At 32.0% G+C, this 23569-nt stretch overlaps 2 protein-coding genes, 1 long non-coding RNA gene and 1 pseudogene across 3 annotated transcripts; 3 read left to right on the forward strand and 1 right to left on the reverse strand.

Moving 5' to 3' along the window:
- Positions 1–12325: 12325 nt before the first annotated feature.
- LOC107028324 lies at positions 12326–14159 on the reverse strand (annotated as a pseudogene).
- Positions 14160–16082: 1923 nt separating this feature from the next.
- On the forward strand, positions 16083–16828 carry LOC107028160 (non-specific lipid-transfer protein 1-like). Its single transcript, XM_015229208.2, has one exon. The coding sequence runs from the start codon at positions 16142–16144 to the stop codon at positions 16526–16528; it is 387 nt and encodes a 128-aa protein (XP_015084694.1). The 5' UTR covers positions 16083–16141; the 3' UTR covers positions 16529–16828.
- Positions 16829–18646: 1818 nt separating this feature from the next.
- LOC107028306 lies at positions 18647–19164 on the forward strand. Its single transcript, XM_015229332.2, has 2 exons — positions 18647–19025; positions 19113–19164. The coding sequence occupies exons 1-2, from the start codon at positions 18655–18657 to the stop codon at positions 19162–19164; spliced, it is 423 nt and encodes a 140-aa protein (XP_015084818.1). The 5' UTR covers positions 18647–18654.
- Positions 19165–20891: 1727 nt separating this feature from the next.
- On the forward strand, positions 20892–21555 carry LOC114078299. Its single transcript, XR_003579888.1, has 3 exons — positions 20892–21029; positions 21155–21210; positions 21292–21555. It is a non-coding gene; the product is annotated as an uncharacterized LOC114078299 (long non-coding RNA).
- Positions 21556–23569: the final 2014 nt, after the last annotated feature.

Here is a 23569-nt window from a genome sequence, read left to right on the forward strand (position 1 = left end):
TTTTTAATAAAAATGCATGGTCTATGAAAAAAATATTAAATTCATGCAAATCCATAAAATTCCACTTAGCTCCGCCTAACAAATACTTTTACTATTCCATTTTTTTTAATCCGTTCTTTTGCTCCAAGTGGATCTTTTTGTTTATTTCTATTTCTATCATTGTTTTTCTCTGTTAATTGCATTTTACTTATTTCACCAATAATTAAGATTCACGTGCATGGAATTTAAGTGATTGGGGTAAATATAATTCGAAAGTTGGATGATAAATATAAGAGAATATATTTAAAAATATAACGGATGACAAATATAATTGTTTTACAGAATTACATGAGCAAATGTAGCCCTTTTTCGATAATTTAATAAATACTCAATCAGAAGCTGCAGAATCTCTCAAATTTTATTTTATAGAAATTTAGAGTGAAATAGGAAAACTAAGTGACTCAATCTTAGAGCAATTGACCACCAAAGGATGTAGTGTAGTGGATGGGACAGCTCCTTCCTTAATTAGAGGTTTCGAATTTGAGCATTGAATATGAAAAGTTTCTTGACAGAAAACGTCCCTCCAAATGGGCCCTACGTGGGCCAAATTTAAATATTATTAAACTTTAATATAAATATCAAACACTAAATAAAAAATAAAAATAAATAAAAAATCTAGAAGAAACTGAAAAGACAAAGAACCAAAAATAAAAAATTGAAGTATTAGTTGTTGTTTTTTGCGTGTGCTGAGATTTGAGAAGTATGGTAAATATTTATTTTTATTACTGTATACACTACCAATTATCTTAATCTTAGTTATCTAAAAAAAGGATTAAAAAGGCATACTTAGGATGTGTTCGTTATGAAAAAAAATAATTTTATTTTCCAAATTTTTCATGTTCTATAGTGCAATACTTTTTTTAAAAAATAAATTTCTTAAAAATACGAAAACTTGCTTGCAAAAGTTTATTTGCTCCATTATTATTTGCCCCAGTAAGTGTCAATACATTAATTGATGAATAACGCGTGTCTTGGTAAATATGAGAGGCTGAGATTCTCTTTTAGTTTATAACCTATTTTTGGTTACATTTAATTGTTGTACCACATAAACATTATAAATATTTATAACGTTAGACGATATCGCTGACATGAGGCGTTGGTCTGAGGTTCTATGTGGAGAAAAATTATAAGATTACAAGGTACAATTGAAAACAAATGAAGAAAATAAAATTTCTTCAGGTAGAGAAAAAAATATTTCGCGATACAAATAGTTTGCTTTTTTTAAAAAGATTTAAGTTTACTACAATAAATATTTTTTATCAATTCAATAATCGTTCTTCTTAACTTGTCTTCACCATAACACAACAATCTACTCACAAACTATAACTCAATAAATTGTGGGAAACAATTGAATCCAAAAGATTGACAGCAACATGGAAATGCAATACTTTGACCCCAAAACAAAGCAAATTAATTAGAAAATATTAATATTTAAATGCTAACAAACCAACATATGAAAAAATCTTTTTACAAATAAACAAACTTATTTGTCTCAAAATTGGAAAACAAGAAAATAAAAATTGTTATTTAATTTAATACTCCATAAAAGAAGACGACAAAATTAATAACCATTTTAGTTTTGTCAATTGCAGACTGAAAATAGTGTTGAGCATTAAATGGAAAGAATCCCAGCCTTACATATTCTACCAATGCATTGACACTTATTGGAGCAAAGCCGCTCCCATCAATTTGCGTAAAAGATTAGTATAAATAGTGTTTCATCTTCTCTTATTAAGGTTTAGTCGTTCTCTTTAGTTTTTGTTATACGTTTAGTGTATTTGGATTATTACATTATTTTAATGTTATTTTTGATTTTTTATTTTTTATATTTTAAAAAAGACTTTATACTATTTTTCTTATTTAAGTGCTATTTTTTTTCGTTGTTTCTTTTATTTTTACTTGAGATTTGTTATTTGTAGTTTTGATGATTTGACAAACTTAGGGATCTTGTAAAGGTACCAGGTTTCTTTCTTGAGTGTTGAAGACGAAACAAACCCAGGGACCTTGTAGAGGTACCAGGCTCTCATGGTGATGAGCCAGTTGACTGCCAGCTGGAGACGGTACAGAAAGTAGGTGCACACTTCCCGATGGTGTCAGAAAGTGAGACTTCTCCAACCAATGACAAAGAGTTAAAGGAAAGTGACTTGTCCATATAAAAGGCACTTTCCTAAACATTTTTGGCAGTTTTTGCAACTTGACAAAGAATTCTTCAAGAACACTTGCAAAGGCTATTAGCAAACAAAAGGCAGAATTATTCAAACAACAGCAGAAATCTCTGGAGCATTTAAGTGTAGTTGTTTAAGAATATATTCTCTTGGTCTTACATTGTAAACTATTCCTGAAACTATAAAGGAATCAGTGGGTAGTATTGAAATTCTAAGTTGTCTAGGTGGGATAGCTCAGTGGGTAGATTTATTTCTACTTAGGCTTGTTAAGCAATTGAGATTATTGCTTGAACGTGAGATTAAAAACTTTTTCTCACATTTGTTGTAATCGTGTTTCACTTTTGCTTGTGAAGATTAGTGAAAGCGGTTTGAAAAGTCCTGTTGAGAACAGGTCGTGGTTTTACTCCCTTAAGCAAGAGGTTTCCACGTAAAATCGCTGTGTTGGTTCAAACTGCATTTAACTTTCTGTTTATACTTATTCGTGTAGTAAGGGTCCTGGTCCATTGTTCTGTTAAGTAAAGGCACATATTCTATCAAGTGGTATCAGAGCATGCACTCTCTATTTGGTTAACCCCAAGGAAGTGATATCTGTTCTAGAATGGCTGCTCCACTTAATCTAGAAGAAGGTCAGTCTTCAATAAGACCTCCTCGTTTCAATGGACATTTCTACAGCTGGTGGAAAGTTAGAATGCATGATTTTCTCATGGCTGAAGATAGTGAGCTATGGGATATCGTACTAGATGGACCTTTTATTCCAATGATAGAAGAAAAGGATGGAGAGAAAACTAGGCTGGTTCCAAAGCCTAGACAAAAATATGATGAAGCTGATAGGAAGAAGATAGAAAAAGGATACAAGGCAAAAACTCTTCTTGTCTGTGGGATAGGACCTGATGAGTTCAATCGTGTCTCAGCGTGTGAGTCTGCTAAAGAAATCTGGAATTGTTTAAAAACAGCTCATGAAGGAACTGAACAAGTCAAGGAATCAAAGATTGATATGCTCACCTCCTTGTATGAAAATTTCAAGATGAAGGAAGAAGAAACCATTCATGAGATGTTCAAAAAATTATCCTCTATTACAAATGAGTTGCAAAGTCTTGGGGAACCTATCAGTATGAGCAAGCAAGTCAGGAAGGTGCTTCGAATTCTTCCAAAGTCCTGGGAAAGCAAGGTTGATGCAATTTCTGAAGCAAAAGATCTAAAGGTGCTGACAATGGATGCTCTCATTGAAAATCTGAAAACTCATGAGATGAATCGAAATCATGATTTGTCAAAGAAGGAAGTCAAAAAGGATAAGTCCTTGATGCTGAAATACAAATCTGATGAAGATTCCAGTGATGATGATATGACTTATCTCATCAATAGATTTCAAAAAATTGTGAAAAAGAACAAAGGTTTTAGAAGAGGAACGAATGGTCCTCGAAATGCTACTCAGAATGATACCTGCTACNATCAAAAACCAAGAAGTGACAAAGAGAAGAGAAGGGACCTGGTACTCGGTAAGAATGATCGAAAGGATGCTGCTGACTATGTGGTCAAAAAGGCTCTTGCTGCATGGGGTGACTCTTCAAGTGATTCAGAAGATCCTGATGAACCAAATGATGTGTCTATGGTGGCTGTGCTTGAAGAGGAAACCATTTTCAATGAAATGTTTGCTCTTATGGCTCATACAGAAAATGAAGAAGAGGATGACAAGGTAACTCTTCTTGATATGAAAAATGATCTGAATAATTATTCACTTAAAAAATTGAGAACAATGGCAAAAGTTATGATTGATTCTGTAATTGAGTTAACCTCTGAAAGAGACATCATGAATGCTGAACTTGATAGTTTGACTGAAAACAAAGTTAAACTGGAGGAGAGAATGTCAAAAATGGTGTCTCTAGAGTCTGATAACACTGATCTTAAAAAACAGTTGAATCAGATAACTGAAGAAGCTGAAAAGCTAAATGGAATGTCAAATGGTTTACGAGTTGAAATTGAAGAAAAATTGAAAAACTCTGAGAAAAAACTGGGATTGTCTTTGGAGAAAAGCAACAAATTAGAAAAGGATATTGTCAAACTTAAGGAAGAGCTTGAAAAATCTCTTAAGTGGACAAAATCCTCTAAGTTGTTGTCAACTGCAGCAAACCAGAGTAATTTCAATAAGAAAGGACTAGGAAGTTTGAATATCACTCCTCCCTTTAATCCTCACAGTAAGTATGTATTTGTGTCTGACAATCTGCTTTGTCTTCACTGTGGTAAAAATGGGCATTTAAAGGGAGAGTGTGCTAGCTGGAAAAATTCTCATGAAAGGCTCTCTAACTATGCTGTAAGGAAAAAATTATCAAAAGAGAGACCTGGTCCTCCAAAACATGTTTCAACTGATAGATTTTCAAAGAAAAAATCTGTTTCTGCTCCAAAGTCCTTTGTTAGAAAGATTCAAAAACTGCCCTATTGGACTAGATACAATCTGATCACTCCCTTGTCTGCTTTCTGGGAACTCAAATTGAAATGGGTTCCCAAGCTTAACAAGTAATTCTTGTTGCAAGTGAGTGAGAGGAGAAACAGTCAATGTTGGTATATGGACAGTGGATGCTTTAAACATATGACTGGTGACATCAAAAATTTCCTCTTAGTCAAGACACTTCAGGGAGGAGGTGTCTCTTTTGGTGATGGAAAGAAGGGGTACATTTTGGGTGTAGATTTTTTGTGCTGAACAATGGAAAGGATGATCTGGGAAAATTTGATCCTAGAAGTGATGAAGGAGTGTTAAATCCAACAGAAGAATTCAGTGCATTGAAGAAAGCATTAATGTTGTTTTTTGATGAAGATGGAAACTTAAAAAAGCAATGGATCAAATGATGAAGATGATGTGCTCAAGCTGTTCAATTCACAGAAAATTGAAGGAAGTGAAGCTGATGCAGAACAACAGTTGAAAATGACTTTGATGATCAAAATCATAGTCTACCTGAAGAGGCTGATGAGGTTGAAAAGTGTGATGAGGTACCTGGTACTACTCAGAATTCCAGCCAGAGTACATCAAACTCCCCAGAAAATGATGTTACTCTTGATCAAGAAGAACATGCTGATCAGATCAACCAGTCTGCTCCAAGATCAGTATGGAAGCATATTCATCACATCCTCTTGATAATCTTATTTCTCCATTGAACTCTGGAATTCATACTAGATCAAAAACAAGAAATCTAATTGCATTTTCAGCATTCATATCATCTATTGAACCCAAGAATGTGAAAGAAGCATTAAGTGATGCAGATTGGATCAACTCTATGCAAGAAGAAATTCATCAGTTTGAAAGAAGCAAGGTATGGTACCTGGTTCCTCGACCTGCAGGAAGAATTCTCATCATTAATGGGAATCTGATCCTCTTGTGAATCAAACAATGTACAAGGGAATCATTGGATCTTGTTGTATCTGACTGCTAGCAGACCTGATATTGTTTATAGTGTTGGAATGTGTTCCAGGTTTCAAGCATGTCCTCGTGATTCACACTTGAAGGCTGCAAAACGTTTTCTCAGATACTTGAAGAAAACAGGGGACCTGGTTCTCTTCTATCCAGCAGGTAACACTTTTGATCTGGTTGGTTTTGCAGATGCTGATTTTGCTGGTTATCAAGTTGACAGGAAGAGTACCTCTGGTATGGCTCATTTCTTTGGATCATCACTCGTCTCTTGGGGAACCAAGAAGCAGAACTCTGTGGCTCTTTCAACTACTGAAGTTGAGTATGTAGCTGCTGCAGCCTGCTGTTCACAGTTGTTGTGGATCAGGCAACACTTGGAAGATTTTGGGATACACATCAAAGCAATTCCTCTTATGTGTGACAATACTAGTGCTGTTAGTATGGGAAAGAATCCAGTCCACCATAAGAGAACAAAGCATATTGATGTTAGACATCACTTTCTGAGAGACAATGTTGAGAAGGGAAATATTGTGCTCATTTATTGTCCAACGGAGGAGCAAATTGCAGATATCTTCACCAAGGCTCTCAGCAAAGATCAATTTGAGAGAAATCGGTTGAAGTTGGGCATGTTGATCTCTAAGTGATGTTCTTAGCTTCCAACAGTTGAACTCCCTTGATGGCTAAAATTGTAGTGCAGGTATCCTTTGTGTGAATATTTAAATATCAGAATAAAGATCCTTTTTGTACCTTTTGTAGGTATACTTTCAGGAAGGACCTGCTTAGCAAAAGAAATGACTAGAACAACTTGGGAATGAGGTTGTAACTGTGCTATGGTACCTGGTGCCTGTCCAGGTTAGCATTTATACATTAATTTTAAACTGAAAAATTTTGACCGTTGATAATGCCACGTGTCAGTCATCGGTCACTCTGACCGTTAGTCCCATCGTTTCTCTCTCAAACGACACATCCAATCACGGACCTGGCACCTTTTCACGCCTTTTAAAAAACCCTATTTACTTCTTTTTGAAATCCACATTTGTCCTTTAACATTCTTCTTGTTTCACGAAGGGTTTAAGCAAAAGTTAAAAAGGCAAACTTTGTTTCTTCTTCTTCCTCTCTCTGTTCGAAAAGCCATTTTCTTGTGTGTCAAACATGTCTTCTCCTTCCTCTTCCTCCAAACAGATGCTAGATGCTCTTAGCGAAATAGAGCCACTTGCCTTTTATTCTCCGTCTACTGTACAGACCAGACCCAATCCCCCTTCTAGTTCTCAACAAGACACACCCAACAATCCTTTCTATGCCATAGATTTAAACAGTTCATGCTTGCCTACTGGACCTGGTCCGTTTCAAGATATGCTGCCTGACAATCTCTTTGAAGGAGATCTACCCAAGCATAAGGCATCTGAGTCCAATATATTGGCAGCAAGTGAAGAGTTGGTGATTGAGAGTTTGGCTATGATGCGGGAAGAAGCAATGGCGGAGCAAACTGAAGTTTTACAGAGGGAAGAGGTAAGAAACACTCAACCCATCTTTGATAAAACTCCTGATATAGGAAGGTACCCTTCTTCCTCCTCCTCTGACTCTGAAAGTGAGGAGGAACCTTTAAAATGGAAGGTTGAGCGAAGAGAAGATGAGATATCTAGAAAGGGAAGGAGAAGGTTGTAGAAGAGGCCCCTAGGAGAAGACCTACCACTAGGTCTGCTGCTCAAAAGTTGATGGCCGATGCCTTGAAGGCCAGTGCACGTTCTACTGCTGTAGTTACAAGTGCCAAAACCTTCAAGGTATCAAATTTCAAAATGCCTGAGATTAATGTTGTTGAGTTGTCTGGTGAGGAAGTGGAAAATAAAACTAAGAAGAAAAGGTTAGAGAAGAAAAAGGGAAAGGTTTCAAAGAAGGTTGAAAACACAAAGTCGAAAAAGAAGAGTTCTGAGGGAAAAAGGAAGAGGTCACAGGGACCTGGTTCCCAAGCCAGGAGAGATGAGAGTGTCAACATGCAGGAAGTTGTTGACAGCCTGAGAAAGCAAGCCGTCTTGGCAGGGAGAGTTTTTGATATGGGAATCATAACTCTTCCTGGCATGGACTCTTTTCACGATATGGTAGAGATCCAATCTTGGCTACACCTGTTCAACAGAAAATCCCCCATCCTCCATGAAGAAGAAGTGCGCGAATTTTACTATAATGTTCAATTCAAGGAAGATAGGAGCATCCTCACACGGGTCAATGACATTGCTGTACATCTAGATGAGGGTGTGTTGAGCAAAATTCTCAGGGTGCCTAGAGAGGGCACCCGGTCTGTACTGGGCAGAACTTGCTCTTCTGAGTTTGCTTCTGTGATTTCTAAGACACCCACAACCAAGGTTGCTGGGATTTATAAGAAAATCATGAAGAGCGAGTACCAGTTGGTCTTTGAGTTCATCAACAAAGTTTTCCTTTCTCGCACTGAAAAGAGGACAGTAGCAACTGCTGCTGACTTATTTGTAATGGAGATGTTGTGTAACTGCGAAGCTTTGAATCTCCCAGGTCTAATGCTTGAGCATATCTACAAAACCGTCATCGAGAGGAAAGGTGTTCATGGAATGGGCTACGGATACTTCCTCACAGAAGTATTCAAACATTTTCAAATTCCTCTCAGTGTTGGAAAGGTTGGGACAGTTAAACATACTATCTCCGAGAGTACCTTGGTTGAGTGTGAGTGCATTGAAGGAAAAGGCTATCCAAAGAGCAAGATGGCTCAACTTATTGAAGATCAGGATCAGCTTAAGCACGAGGTTGAGGAGCTCACTGTGCGTTTGAGTGGTAAAGAGGTCGAGATTGCTATACTCAAAGCAGAACTGCTTACTGCATAGAATGAGGGACCTGGTTCTTCAGTGGTACAAGCTCTGGAGAGAGAGAATGCAGAGTTGAAGGCAAAGATCACTGCCTTGCAGGAAAAGGCTATTAGAGATAATGATGCTGCCAATGCACGACTCACTCTCATCATCCAGTCCCTGTCTCATCCTCCCCCATCTTCCTAGCCTGTTAAACAACCCTCCCCTGTGTCGATTTTTTTTGTGGCTTATCTTTGTGTTGATGGATATTCAGTTTGATTTTAATGTATTAATGTTATGATGGCATGCTGGTTAACTTATTCCTCTGTTGTTCTGATTATCCTCTTTTGTGAATGCTTTTCCCTTACTGATTGATTGCTCTTTAGCTTTGATCTTATTCAGTATTGCTATTGACATCACTGGTTTACTGCATATCTTTTTTATGATGCCAAAAGGGGGAAGTAAAACTGGTAAGTAGCTAAATGATTATACATGTGGGGGAATACAGTGAGGGGGAGAATACAGTGAGGGGGAATACATACATGTGGGGGAATACAGTGAGGGGGAATATACATGAGGGGGAATATAGTAAGGGGGAACAAAGTTGGAGGAGATATGAGACCATTGTTTGTCATCATCAAAAAGGGGGAAAATGTTATTTGTAGTTTTGATGATTTGACAAACTTAGGGACCTTGTAAAGGTACCAGGTTTCTTACTTGAGTGTTGAAGACGAAACAAACACAGGGACCTTGTAGAGGTACCAGGCTCTCATGGTGATGAGCCAGTTGACTGCCAGCTGGAGACGGTACAGAAAGTAGGTGCACACTTCCCGATGGTGTCAGAAAGTGAGACTTCTCCAACCAATGACAAAGAGTTAAAGGAAAGTGACTTGTCCATATAAAAGGCACTTTCCTAAACATTTTTGGCAGTTTTTGCAACTTGACAAAGAATTCTTCAAGAACACTTGCAAAGGCTATTAGCAAACAAAAGGCAGAATTATTCAAACAACAGCAGAAATCTCTGGAGCATTTAAGTGTAGTTGTTTAAGAATATATTCTCTTGGTCTTACATTGTAAACTATTCCTGAAAATATAAAGGAATCAGTGGGTAGTATTGAAATTCTAAGTTGTCTAGGTGGGATAGCTTAGTGGGTAGATTTATTTCTACTTAGGCTTGTTAAGCAATAGAGATTATTGCTTGAACGTGAGATTAAAAACTTTTTCTCACATTTGTTGTAATCGTGTTTCACTTTTGCTTGTGAAGATTAGTGAAAGCGGTTTGAAAAGTCCTGTTGAGAACAGGTCGTGGTTTTACTCCCTTAAGCAAGGAGGTTTCCACGTAAAATCGTTGTGTTGGTTCAAACTGCATTTAACTTTCTGTTTATACTTATTCGTGTAGTAAGGGACCTGGTCCATTGTTCTGTTAAGTAAAGGCACATATTCTATCAAGATTGATGTACATAATTAAGTTAATGTCTTTCGAAATCATTTTCTCTACTCATATAAGATAGTAATAATATCTGCATACACCGTACGCTTTAGTCTAGCCAAATTCCATTTTAAGAGATTTTATCGAATTTGTTGATGTTGTTGTTGGGTATAATTTATAAACACAAAATAAAAATAAAATCTCCTCAAACTATTCATAGAGGATGAATAAACAATTAATGTATTTCCAACAATCGGTATACCGTTATTAAAGCAGTCAACTGTTTATCGACATACCTATCTATTTTCTAGTTGAAAGTAACTTAATTTTTTTTGTCTAATTTTTTGTGTTTGTTTTTCCTTGTAATCTGTGATATATTTGAAAATTACGTTAAAAAAGACACTATTACCAATAAAATCAAGTAAGAATAATTAAAAAAACATAATTGCTATTAGTTGGAAGTTGGGAGCCAGACAAGGTGGGGAATGAGAAAGGATGGAGGGTAAAGAAATGAGGCCAAAAACGTTTGATGTCTTACTACATGGCCCAACTTGATATATCAATTATCATACCGTGTGTTCATAAATAGCTACACACATTGATTAGGAAATTACACATTATATTGGCCATCTCTACAATGTTAAACAAGCAATTATTCCCTTTGCTTCTCGTTTACTTTGCGGTGGCTGCAGCCGCGGCCACCGCATCATCTACAGCTGCTAAGGATGCACTGGTTACGTGCAACTTGGTGTATAGTAGCCTCGAACCATGTCTTGGTTACGTGTTAGGTGGTGGATTAAGCGTCCCATCAGAGTGTTGCGGTGGAATTAAATCTCTCCTCAGCATGGGATGTACCATAGATGACCGGCAAAGCGCTTGTAAATGCATAAAGAGCGCTGGTTCAAACGCTAACGAAACTCAAGTTAGTCGTGCTGCTACACTCCCTAGAATTTGTAAGACCAATGTTCCTTTCAAGATTAGTCCACATGTTGACTTCTCTAAGGTCAATTAAGACACTCTTTTTGTGAATTTTAGTTGTTTTATTTATGTTATTTTTGGATGCATGTGGTGACATTGAATATGTTTTGTTAGTGAGAGTGGGATATATATATATATATATATATATTAGGATTTTCTTCATTTTGAGATTCCAGGTGTTATATAGTCAGCTAGCTAGCTAGCTACCTAGGCTAAGGTGGGGGTGTCATGACATTCAGTGTTTTCGAAAAAAAATTACACATATAAATATGTATAATAATTAACTATATATTACTTTTGTCATCCAATGGCAATAGAATGGAATTAGCCCAAGTAGCAAAGGAGAGAGTTTGCCACCATGTCAATCTGGGTTCAAATCAAACCTCATTAACAACATTTAATTTTTTTTGTTTGCTCCTTTTTTTCTTTTTTCCCATTCATTCTTATTTATTTACTATTCTTTATTAATTCAAAATTGACCCTTTTTCATAATTAATTTTTATTTTTTTACTTTCTCTTGCTCTAATTATTAATCTATTGATTTGAGTGTAACATGTTTATTTTGTTTTATCAATTAGTGAGTACTGAATTATGAGTGTTAAGTAAATATTATTAAGAATATATTTAAATAATAGTTTTTAGAAAAAACATACGTTTCAAAATTGTTTTTTTTTAAATTTAAAGGTTCTTTCGATCTTCACCGACGTTTTTGCTAAGTAAGATGAATAGGCTGAAGCTACAATTTTTATTATTTTCCAACTATATATCTCCAACAACACATAAAGTTAATGGAAGATAAATATATTATGTTAATATTATTAGATGGTTTATACAAGCTCAAATTTTAACGTGACTTTTTTCTTCTCAAAGTTTCAGCGAATAATACATTTAATTCCAAAAGAAAATAAAAATTGACTTGTTTAGTTATTTCTGATCACATAATATCTAAAAGAAAATATTACTATAGGCACATTTGGTCGATTTGTTTATAAAATAAAATAAAATTATTAACCTGAATTGTAACCCAAAATTAAAGCAACCAATCCTTTTATCTTACTTGAATGTTGTGACACCCCCGACCTTCAAATTTTAGATCCGCCTCTGGCTAAGGATTCACTTGGAGACCAACAATGGTTTTCGAGTGTCGGCCAAGTCCAAGGTGTAGGCTCTGAGCGTGTTAAATGTAACGAAAAAAATATTAAAATGTATACATATATTGTACTCATCAAAACGATATAATATAATACAAAACAACAGAATACAATATATTATGAAATTATATGTAGTACTAAACATCGAAACATAAATTCAAAGTATATAAAGACCACTCATATATTTTTTAGTAAAAATAATACAATACAATACAATATAATATAACGAATACAATACAATACGTTATGAAATAATATGTAATAGCCGTACAAATATAAATTTAAAAAATTCAACCACCCACACATACTATACATTCTATTCGTCAAAAAGATATAGATAAATTTTCATAAATTAATTTTTAAAGACCACAACAATTCTTGAGATTAAATCCATTTTTAGCACCTAACATAATGTATTTATGAAATTCAAGCAAGTTAAAAGGCGTGAAGAGTAAAAGGTGATCTTCATCCACTAATTCTTTTGAAATAATTGAATAGAAAATCTATCTTTGTCTTTTCTTGTTACTATTCTGCGTTCAGCAGATGTCAAACTATCATTTTTCCTGTAAATCCACAACATCGACACATAAAAAGAATTAGTGATTTTTTTTCAAAATAAAAAGGATGACACCTCAAGGGATGTTAGAAAAATAATTTAATCTAATATAAATATTAGTGAATTTTTTCACGATAGAGTCCGCATCGTATTCCATAAATCACATACAAATAATTTTTTTGTTACTTCAAAAGTGCTCTGATCTTAGCTTCTAGTTGGGCTTGAATAATTAATCATACAAAAAGGATTTCTATTTCTTTTATCCTCCTCTTCTATAGCAATAACTCATCTCCCACACAAAATAATAAAGAGTTAAGCGTTAAAAATACTCATAAATAAGTAATTTAAGTTTTCTTTTTACCTCTGTACACAAAAATAAATAATAACTTACCATAAAAGCATCTACTGATAAAATAATATAGGAATTTGGTGAAGTATTATTGAGCTCAATCCACTCTCCATTTTTGTAGAGAACTTGCAATCCATTTTATTTTGCTTAATCATAGTCAAGTAGCTAAAATCTGTGTGGGAAGGTAATTCTGATTTATTTTCATCTCACCTTTAGTTATCTTGTAATTAGTAAATTTTGACACAAAGAAATTGGAATTCAAGATTTCATCAATGTAATTTTTTATTCCAGGACTCTCCAAAACAATTTTTGTCACCATTTCATTCAATTCCATAAGTTGCTTGAAGTAAGACTTTGCCACATTGCTATCAAATTAAAATATAAAAAACTTATATAAATAGTAATGAAATATTGTGATATTACTCAATATTATGTAAGAAAAGCACTTAGGGTTGACAAGGAAAGATAATCTCAGGATAAAAAAAATTATGCTACCCCCCTCTCCCATCAACTCCCTCAATAGTTGTCTATTAAGAGTGTGTTTGGTACGAAGGAAAATGTTTTTATGAAATACAAATAAATTTTTTATGTGTTTTTAGGAAGGATCCTTTTAGGTCCGTAGGGTCCAAAAAAAATATTTGATTTGAGGCACATTAATTAAAACTTTTTTGAGGCTGCATTAATTAATCAATAAAAAGAGGCAATGTGTCGTTAAGTTCTCAAGACAACTAATATATACATTATTATACGCATAAGGATGACAATGAGACAGATAGGACGGTTACGAGGCAAACCCACGTGGACCCACTAAATTTTCTACTTGTCCCGCATAAACCCCTTTGCCCTAGCCAACAAAATTTATTAAAAGTTTCAAATCCTAGAAACAAAATTTTTTTAACCAAAAGTCACATTTTGTTAACTACTTATTTTTTTGTTTGACTGCTAAAATTAATATATTGATAACTTCTTTTTGGTAGTTTAAATTGGCTGAATGTGGTATAATAAAAAAAAATATTAAATATAATAGTAATGTAAACAAGTACTTTTTATCTTCTAATTTTTGGGTCATTAAAACAATTTCTTTTCCGAAGAAAAAGGAAAATCCCAAACTGATGCAACACTGGTACAAAAATTAATGTGAAGTATACTTATTTTTTAATCCAAAACCAACCTGTTTGGCCCGGGTGAATTTTGAAAGATTATATTTGACCCTGCTCTGCCCCGCTCCACAACCACAAAGCTCTAACCCGCCCTGCCCCGTAAATGATTGCAACCCGCCCCGCTTCATTATCATTTCTATATATTTTTTTATTTTTTTTTGTAAAATATTTGTTTCTCTCCTCTTTTTAAACTTTATTGTTGATTAAATGCCCTATCATTTGTACGTTTTATTTGTTATTTGTAAATGACAATTTTTTTCACTTGTTTTGGTATCGGTCTAAAATTAACATATTTGGAAAAATGATAAAAATTTATCTTTTAAGTTTACTTATTACCGTTATCCCTTATAGTTTTAAAAATACATAAAATTTCTCATTTTTAAGTCAAATGAGGCGGATATAAAAATGTGACAAAAAATGAGGCGGATACAAAAATATGACAAAAAATGAGGTCGATACAAAAATGTGATAAAAAATGAGACGGATACAAAAATGTGACAAAAATGAGGCGGATACAAAAATGTGATAAAAAATGAGACGGACACAAAAATGTGACAAAAAATGAAGCGGATACAAAAATGTGATAAAAAATGAGGCGGATACAAAATGTAAAAATGATCCGGATACAAAAATGTGACAAAAAATGAGGCGGATACAAAAATGTAAAAATGTCCGAGTACAAAAATGTTACAAAAAATGAGGCGGATACAAAAATATGACAAAAAATATATAATATATCTGCCACTTTTTTATTATATCATCCCTAATTATGTATCCGTGCTTTTATATATTTTTAAAAGATTTTGATCATTAGAAACATACAAGGGACAATGGTCACTTAGCCCTAAAAGTATGTCATTTGCCCTTATTTTAAATACAAGACACTTGAATTTAATTTGAAATCATTTTTTTAAAAAAGACAATAAAATAAAACAAATAAATAAAATCAATAGAAAAAAAAGCAATGAACGAAGATTAAGAAAAAAGTTTAAATACAAGGCAACAAGTTTTTTTTAAAAAGTATATGTATTACCTTAATTCATATTACAATAAATAATATAAAAAGGCCGTGGGGTGAAGCTACACCGTATGCTAAATTGTGATGGAACCTCTCAAGTAAAGATTCATAGGATTCAATTCAACATTTTCTGTTCAGGTTTGATTATGTGTTAGTTTTTAATCAGAATAGAATTTATTGTTGGATAAACTATACCGTTGATATTAATCCAAATAAAAGAGTATAGCCACAATTAGCCACGAATGATCAACTATCATACTGTATACAAAAGTTGAGTAGGTTCGATTTATTATTATATGGAAAAATTCATTTGGCTAAAACGATAAAAAACATATTTCATACTATGTTATTTTATTAATTTATTTTAAAATAAAAAAATATTATACATTTTTTAAATTACTTGCCAAATATGCTGACTTAGACAAAACACGTTTCTCATCAAATTCGTCAAATATTCCGTAAATAAATACATGTGTTCGCTCACATGGTCACATTGACCAAACTTTTTGCTACCAAGCATTTTTATGAGTTAATAATTTATATTATCGCTCTGACTAGTAGTTTTTAAAAGTGATTTGTAGCATTTTTTGGATATATGCATTGGGGGTTAAAGGGTACATAGTTGATAATATATAAAGGCTTAATTTGCCAATATAAAGATTGTAGTTGAGTAACAAGTATTTTTTCATTTATAATAAAAAATTACGAGTTTGAGTCTTTCTAAATATCATCTTTATTAAAGAGCGCGTGCATTTACCTTTAATGTGAGACTTCTCAGCGTGAGTCTAGATTTAGATTTTCAGTTTGAGTCCGGATACCAAGTGAAAAACTAACACACATATATATATATTAATTTCATATTTTTAATTTATCATTTTTTACTATTTTATTGTTAAAAGAATGATTCTATGAAATCGAGCCGTCTAATATGAAACCTACTATATATATCAACTCGTTTCGTACTTCACATGTTTGACGTACTTCACATGTAGGCCGAATGCCTTTGGTGTCTTTAATATATATGGCCCAACTTAACTCGTCAATTATCACATCTTTGGTGTCTACATTGATTGATTAGCAAATTACAAATCGATGGCCATTTCCCCAATAATGCTAAACAAGCAACTATTTCCTATGCTTCTCATTTGCATCGCGGTGGTCATGGCTACAATTACAGCCACGACTTCTCAGGATGCAACTCTTACGTGCAACACGGTGTTTACAACCCTCGAACCATGTCTTAGTTACGTGTTAGGTGGTGGATTAAGTGTGCCATCAGAGTGTTGTAATGGGATTAAATCTATGCTCAATGGTGCGTATACAATAGCTGACCGCCAGAGCGCTTGCAAATGCATAAAGAGCGTTGTTTCTAGCGCTGCCCCAGGTCCAGTCAGCCGTGCTGCTAAAGTCCCTGGAATATGTAAGGCCAATGTTCCTTTCAAGATTAGTCCACATGTTGACTGTTTTAAGACCAAATAACACACTTCTTTTTTTTTTGTTAATTTTAGTCATTTTATCTGCCTTGTTAATACTGCATAATGAGATTGAATATGTTTGTGTTATATAATATCATTTCTGTAAGCGTTGTTTCAGAAATTAGTCAAATTGGTATTTGAATGAATAATTTCTTCCTTTTTTTTTGGATTACTTTGACATATACAACAAACAACACGTAAGTTATGGTCGATCTCGACTGTATCTGATGTAATAGAAGTCCCGATGGTCTTAACCTGGACTATATATATGTTTAGATTGATATATTAATAGAACGGTTTTGGACTTAACATGCCTACAATTTTGACTGTCACACACCTTGTCCCAGTTCTCTTCGTCGATTCCTCCACGTTCAGAATAAGCTTACCAAGACAATATTAAGATAAAACTCTTCATTGTGGGGGATGAATGGCTCAACAATGAAGATTGTGATGGGACCTTTGCATCCGCCCATCTCCACATGTGATGAAAACAAACATGAACAAATGATCCAAAGACAAGGGCATGATTATAGGTTAATAGTTCATGTAAAACAAATCACAATACACTTGGTGTTTGGCAATTTCATTAAAACTTGAGCAAGATCAAGATTCAAGGCGACTAGTCCACGCTTGCCAAACAACATATCAGGCTTTACAACCAACTCAAGGATCTTTCTCTGCTAGCTCATTGATATGAAATTTAACTTTTGGATGTGCATAAGTAGACAGTTAAACAAATAGACATATTCGTCCTACATGACAATTTTGTGTTTTACTTGGCATCCTACATGGATTATGTCACATAGGACACATGTGTCTATTTGTTCAATTTTAGACAAGTTTAAAGACTAGTACTGATGCACACTCCAAGTTAAAAGGTTATGATTGTCAGTTGAAGCTAAGTTAAAAATTATGTGTATGTATTATGCCTTTACGAATTATATTCATGATCATTGTTGATCCTTGGTAATCTTAATATCCTTACACCTAAGAAATAAAATTATGATCAATATTGAATTTATAATGCCCAGGTAATATAAAGGTTGTCATTTTACGTTAGTAGTATATATGCTTTATAACCATATGATGTATCCTTTCTTGATGAATCTAATGTGACGTCCTTGTAATTTCCTCAACTCTAAGATCAGAATCATTTTCTCATTCTATTCTAGCTTTAATTTTTCCATATTTGTTGCTTGTTGACCAAGGAAAATTGATGAAGGAAATTAAAGCATCAAATTAGTTAAAGTGAGTACTGTTGTACGTACAAAAATTATAAAAGCAAATTAAAGATATGCAAGAGCAAAATATTCAACTTACTCTTTGCCTTATAATAGTTTCACATTAACCGTGGAAAAAAGTTCATTCGAAAAATGTTTGTGGAGGAGAGCATAAGAAAGATAAAGTAAAATAGGAAAATATAAACGTTTCTTACCCATACAATTAATGTCATAGTAAAATATTAAATATAATAAACAATGAAAGTAAAATACAAATACTGTGCAAGCTACCTTAAATTAGTTCTATATATAACAATAATATAAGCAAAATAAAATTATATATTATGATCTGCTTCAACAACAAGAATGAAAAAAGTGCAAAACTAATCATGTAAGATAAATCACTGCTTGAATGTTTCCTAAACGTTATCTTGAAATTTCATTTCCATTATGATTAATTTGACATCTTCTTTTGTTAAAATTTAAAGTAGATACTTGACCTTTTCTTTGATAAGTGTTTTTTTTATACGCGTATCTTATATTCCATCATTTCCTTTTTACTTGTCCAATTTTTTTCGTTTTATTTGTCATTTTTTATGAATTAAGAAATCACAATTTTTGTTTTTAAATATTATACCTTCAATTTATTAACATTAAGTAGTCATTTATCCATGCAATACCATATTATCATCGTTTGAACATGAACTTTTAAGCTGATTTCATATTCGCCAAAAATCATAATAAATTAAAAAAAAAGGACAGAGGGAGTAGTCCTAGAGTTCATATAAAATATTGAAGTCAATTTTACACCCCTATATATTATAATAACAAAGTTTTCACTCTCCATAATTCATTTTCATTGCACAAGCACGATACATACACTGCACACGAGCACTGATCACGCAAATTGATGGGAGCTAAACTCACAGTTATAGAAAACAGGTGCAACCATGATATTGAAATCAGAGTTTGGGTTTCTCCGGAACGACCCGACAAATTTCAAAGCATAATTAGAATTGAAGGTGAAGGTGGATGGAAGGAAGTGAATTCCAAAAATTTCATCCATGCAGACGCTACAATTCTTGATGATAATGATGATGATGATGATATCGAATTTGTATCGTCTACCTTGCTAATGATTTATATCGATGGTGTTTATACAGGATATTACTTTCTTCCAATTCACTTAGTGAAATACGCGAAAGTCATCTGCGACATTAATGAAGATGGTCTTTTTGTTGTTCAAGGAATCAAACCAACATTCAATTTCTGCAGATTCAAGTAATTTTGTTACAACTTCATACGTTACACTTGTATTCAGTAAAGTTTTGATTGATTTATTTATGGAACATTATTTATTTTTTACAGGGGTTGTGCCTATTTTCCTTATCTTAGAGGGAAAAAAAAGGAGATGATTTGAACTTGCAATATTCAAGTTTGTTATTTTGAATTGATGGAATGCACAAATTCAAAAGTACGAAGTTTTGATGATAGACAAAGATATTCAAGAATCAAGTTCAACACTATAACGAAGTCATGAAGTCATGTATTTTCTTTATGATATAATTGATATTGTTCTAGGATTTATTATTGAATCATAACAAAATCCTAAATTGAAGTCTTTAATTAAAGCCGTGAGGTTTGTAACAAGAGGAAAAGATTGATCTTCTTGGAGACTTTCCTTTTGATTATCCTTTGTAATTTGAAATCGCTCTTGAATTTAATGAAATTTGATTGCTGAAATCCTACACCACGTAGGTCATAATTCTTATTTCCTTGACCAAGGAAGTTTTTCACGAAAAATATTGTGTTCTTTATGTTATAGCTTACGGTTCAGCATACAGAAATCTAATTCCTCTCACAAGTAGTTGGCACTATATCTTTCATGAATTGTTTAATTCCTTTTCTTCGTACGTAAAAATACACTTATTCGCATGAAATTTTAATAAATATTCCTTTGTATCCGCCTAAAGATATACATTTAATATATGTCTTTATTCTATAACCAAATAAAATAAAATCAACATTCACACATAGCAAAAATAAAAATAATATATTTGTCTGTTATACCTATAGTTTACATAATTGTGGTTCATAACAAACATATATGTATATAACACTATACATATACAAAACAAAGCAGTTATATAATATGTTTCTGTTTTGATATACATATACAAAAGATCAATCGTATAATCCGTGTCTGTATAAAGCGAGAAAGATAGAAAAACAAAAGAAAACTTGACAGGGAACAAAGATCGTATTTGTATAATCATAAGTGTATATATAGAACAAAAATATATATATTTATATTTATATATATAATTTTCTCTTGCATTATACAAATACAATCGAAATGTATACATTTGTATTTTATATAAAGTTAAAGAGGCAAGCAAGATCTAAAAAAAATGGGGAGCAAAATATTGGAGAAGAGAGAGCATACAATTTGAATTAAGGAAAATTACATGAATTAATACATTTCAAAAAATAATTACTGATTTTAGCGATACTTTTTGTTTATTATCATTTATAGCAACATTGTGATGTAATATGTATTAAAAGTGAATCATGTATGCAATATATTTGAATTATAATTGTTTTTGAAATATATTATATTTATTTGGTAAAAAATTATCACATTGTATTATAAGTGTATTAAAATGTATTATTAATCATTAAAACTTGTATTATATTTGAATAATAAATTTATCTTTCTAATATATATTAAACTTATATTATAAATAAATTAAAAGTAATCAAGTGAAAAAAATACTATTACTATAAATAGTAAATATTTTTTTATTATGATATATTTACGTAAGTTTCGCTTTGAATTAATATTTTGCTAGTACTATTTTTCTTAAAAGAAAAAAGTGAATGGGCCCGATAACTCCAAACTCCAAAGAGAGAAGCAAAAGAAGGAAAGAAAAGGACGCGTTCTGCTTTCTTTTTTGGGAAAATTACATGGGATGACAAACATTCATAGCTAATTATATTATAGGGGTATAGTTTAATTTATTTACCTTATATAATTATAGTTTATTTTTGTTTGCTATATTTAATGGGGTCCACAACCTATTATATAACCAATGGTATAAAAACATTATTTTCTAATTTTGTATATAATTATACACAAAACAATTTTCTCTCTCATTTTCACATTCCAAATTTTTCTCCTACATTTAATACTCCAGCTATCCAGTTTGAAATTCAAATTGTTGTCCAAAATTAGATTATTCCCTCCCGAAGTTGAAGTTCCCTCCCGAAGTTGAAGTCAATTTCGTAAGTACTCCTTAATTTTAGTTGACCTCTTTTTTTTTTTTCCTTATTCAAAATTTGTATTTGTATTCTGTTTATTTTTTTCCCCATATATTTTGATGAAATAATCGATTTTTTGTTCCTGATAGATCTAAAATTGGTCACACAATGAATGAATCATCTTCATCTTTGAGGATTACCAGAGGTATTCCTTTGCATGTCAATGTTGTTGACATTTTACTATCGTTTTCAATGGGGTTAACTCAAGATTTTGGGTTTGATGTAGGGTCATTGGGAAAATCAAATCAAGTTATACAAGAACAAACAATGGAAGAGCTTAGATCAAAGGAAAAAAACGACCCTACGGCAGTTCAACAAGCTATTAACAACGTCAAAGCTAGAGGCATTAAAATAGTACAAGGAAGAAGAAAGAGGAAAGCTGTAAACATTGAATCAGAGGAAAATGCTTCTGAAGTTGTCGGATCTGAAGAACATAATATTCATGAGGTACTGTATTAAAACACAAAGTTAGATACAATTTTTTGGTTAATTAGATGTCAATATACAAAAAATATTACTTAAGTATTGTATATAGTATAATTGCATGTTTAGTAATTGTATATAGTATATTGCATATTTATGTTATTTTTGTTTTTTGTATATATATACAAAAAAGTAATTGGACTTAGTTATACAGATGAATTTTTTTTTATATATGATTAGAGTTTGTATATTCTATTAGTTATATACAAATTATTGAAGTTAGTATATATTAAGTTTATATACATATACAAAAATTGATATGTACATGTCTGTTTTAATAGCTGGTAGTAGGGAATTGTATATGAAAGGCTCATTATTTTTTTTATATACATATGTACACAAAGTAATTGGATTTAGTTATATAGATGGGAAAATATCATATGCGATTATAATTTGTATATTGTAGTAGTTATATACAAATTATTGAAGTTAGTATATATTAACTTTATATATTATTGGAGTATATAAAAAGTCATTTAGAAACTTGTATATAATATCACGTTTAACTAATATATTCATGTACATATATAAATATACAAAAAAGGTAAGTTCATATATATATACAATTTTTTTTTTTGAATTTGAACGTTTAGCTTAAAAAAAGGGACGTTTCCCTAAAATTGTGGCATTATCTAAATTTATTGTTAGCATATTTAACGCTTCAGTTAAAAACCATTTTTTAAAATATAATTGTATAAATAAAAAAAAACATTATATACAAAATTAAAGATACCTAAAATAACTAAACTATACCCATATAAAGTAATTAGGTAAACTATACCCATATAATGTTATTTAATCTAATAAGTTTGCCATATATGAAATTTTCCCTTCTTTTAATGCTTGAAACGAAATAAAAAAATATTTGTAATTATCTTTGTTCAACACTCTTCACTATTAATTCTTATTTCTAATTAAGCACAACACATGTTAAACTAGGTAAAATTATATACATATTTTTTATTGTAAATAATGAATTTTTTCTATTAAAATTGTAACACGTAATTTATTTTCGATAAAAATTTGGTGACCCCAATATTTGAGGGCCTAAGGCATAAGCCTTATTTTGCAAAGGCAGGAGCCGGCCCTGGTCTTATACACAGACATATTTTGAATCTTTCAAAAACAAAATCAAAGATTAAATCAGTAATTTAATAGATTCAAAATTTACCTTGAGATTTTAAATTTAAATCATAGGTAACTTTTTAACTCTCAAATAAAAATTTCTAACTTCACTAGTGATTCAAATATTTTAACTAATAATGAGATACCCATAAAGACATTAAAAACAAGCATAAAGTAAAATAGAACATGTAATCATGACATTACATCAAATGTGTGTAACAATTTTGGGTAAGTGATCTATTCAGAAGGACATAACGTTAACATTAAATTTACTAGATGCATAAAAGTGTTAGTAAGTACATAGCTTCAATTTTTTGAAAATATGGAAAGGGGGCTATAGTGTTTGTTTTTTTTTTAATTATGTTTATTGGCATGTCCATAAAAATAGTGTGACAAAGTTTGTAAGGGTGAAGTACTTGTTGATGTTTATTAAGAAAGTTGGCTTTGTTTGATTAAATTATAGGCTATAATCATGATTTTAATTTGTGTAAACATCAATCGGCTATGATTAATTGGCATGTCTGGTCTATTTATTGAAAAATTAAAAACATTTATTTAGAAAGATAAGATTTTTTTATTAATTTTTTATTTCTGTTTCAAAATATCTATCGTGATTTCTAAAATTAATTATTACAAATTATTTATTATTTTTAAAGTTCAAAAATAAAATTATTCATCATCATTTAATAGTAATTGAGAGAGGGAAAATAGTATAAATATGTGTAAAATTAGTTTTGTAGTTAAATGGTTAATTATTTATTTAATTTCATGTATCAGCAATGTCTTACTTTCCAATTATAATAAAATACTCTCCAACGTACTTTCCTTTCTTTAAAAGCGTGGTTAATAAATAAAGCCGTTGTTCAACAAGAAACAACTTCCAACTAATTGTGATT

Source organism: Solanum pennellii, chromosome 8, assembly GCF_001406875.1.
Source record: "Solanum pennellii chromosome 8, SPENNV200".
In the NCBI taxonomy this organism is placed as follows: Eukaryota; Viridiplantae; Streptophyta; class Magnoliopsida; order Solanales; family Solanaceae; genus Solanum; species Solanum pennellii.

What these genes read in the sequence shown, in the direction of transcription:
- LOC107028160 (XM_015229208.2), top strand. Translation starts at nt 16,142, where the DNA reads ATGGCCATTTCCCCAATAATGCTAAACAAGCAACTATTTCCTATGCTT.
- LOC107028306 (XM_015229332.2), top strand. Translation starts at nt 18,655, where the DNA reads ATGGGAGCTAAACTCACAGTTATAGAAAACAGGTGCAACCATGATATT. An exon ending in TTCAATTTCTGCAGATTCAA is followed by an intron (nt 19,026 to 19,112) that starts GTAATTTTGTTA and finishes TATTTTTTACAG; the next exon opens with GGGTTGTGCCTATTTTCCTT.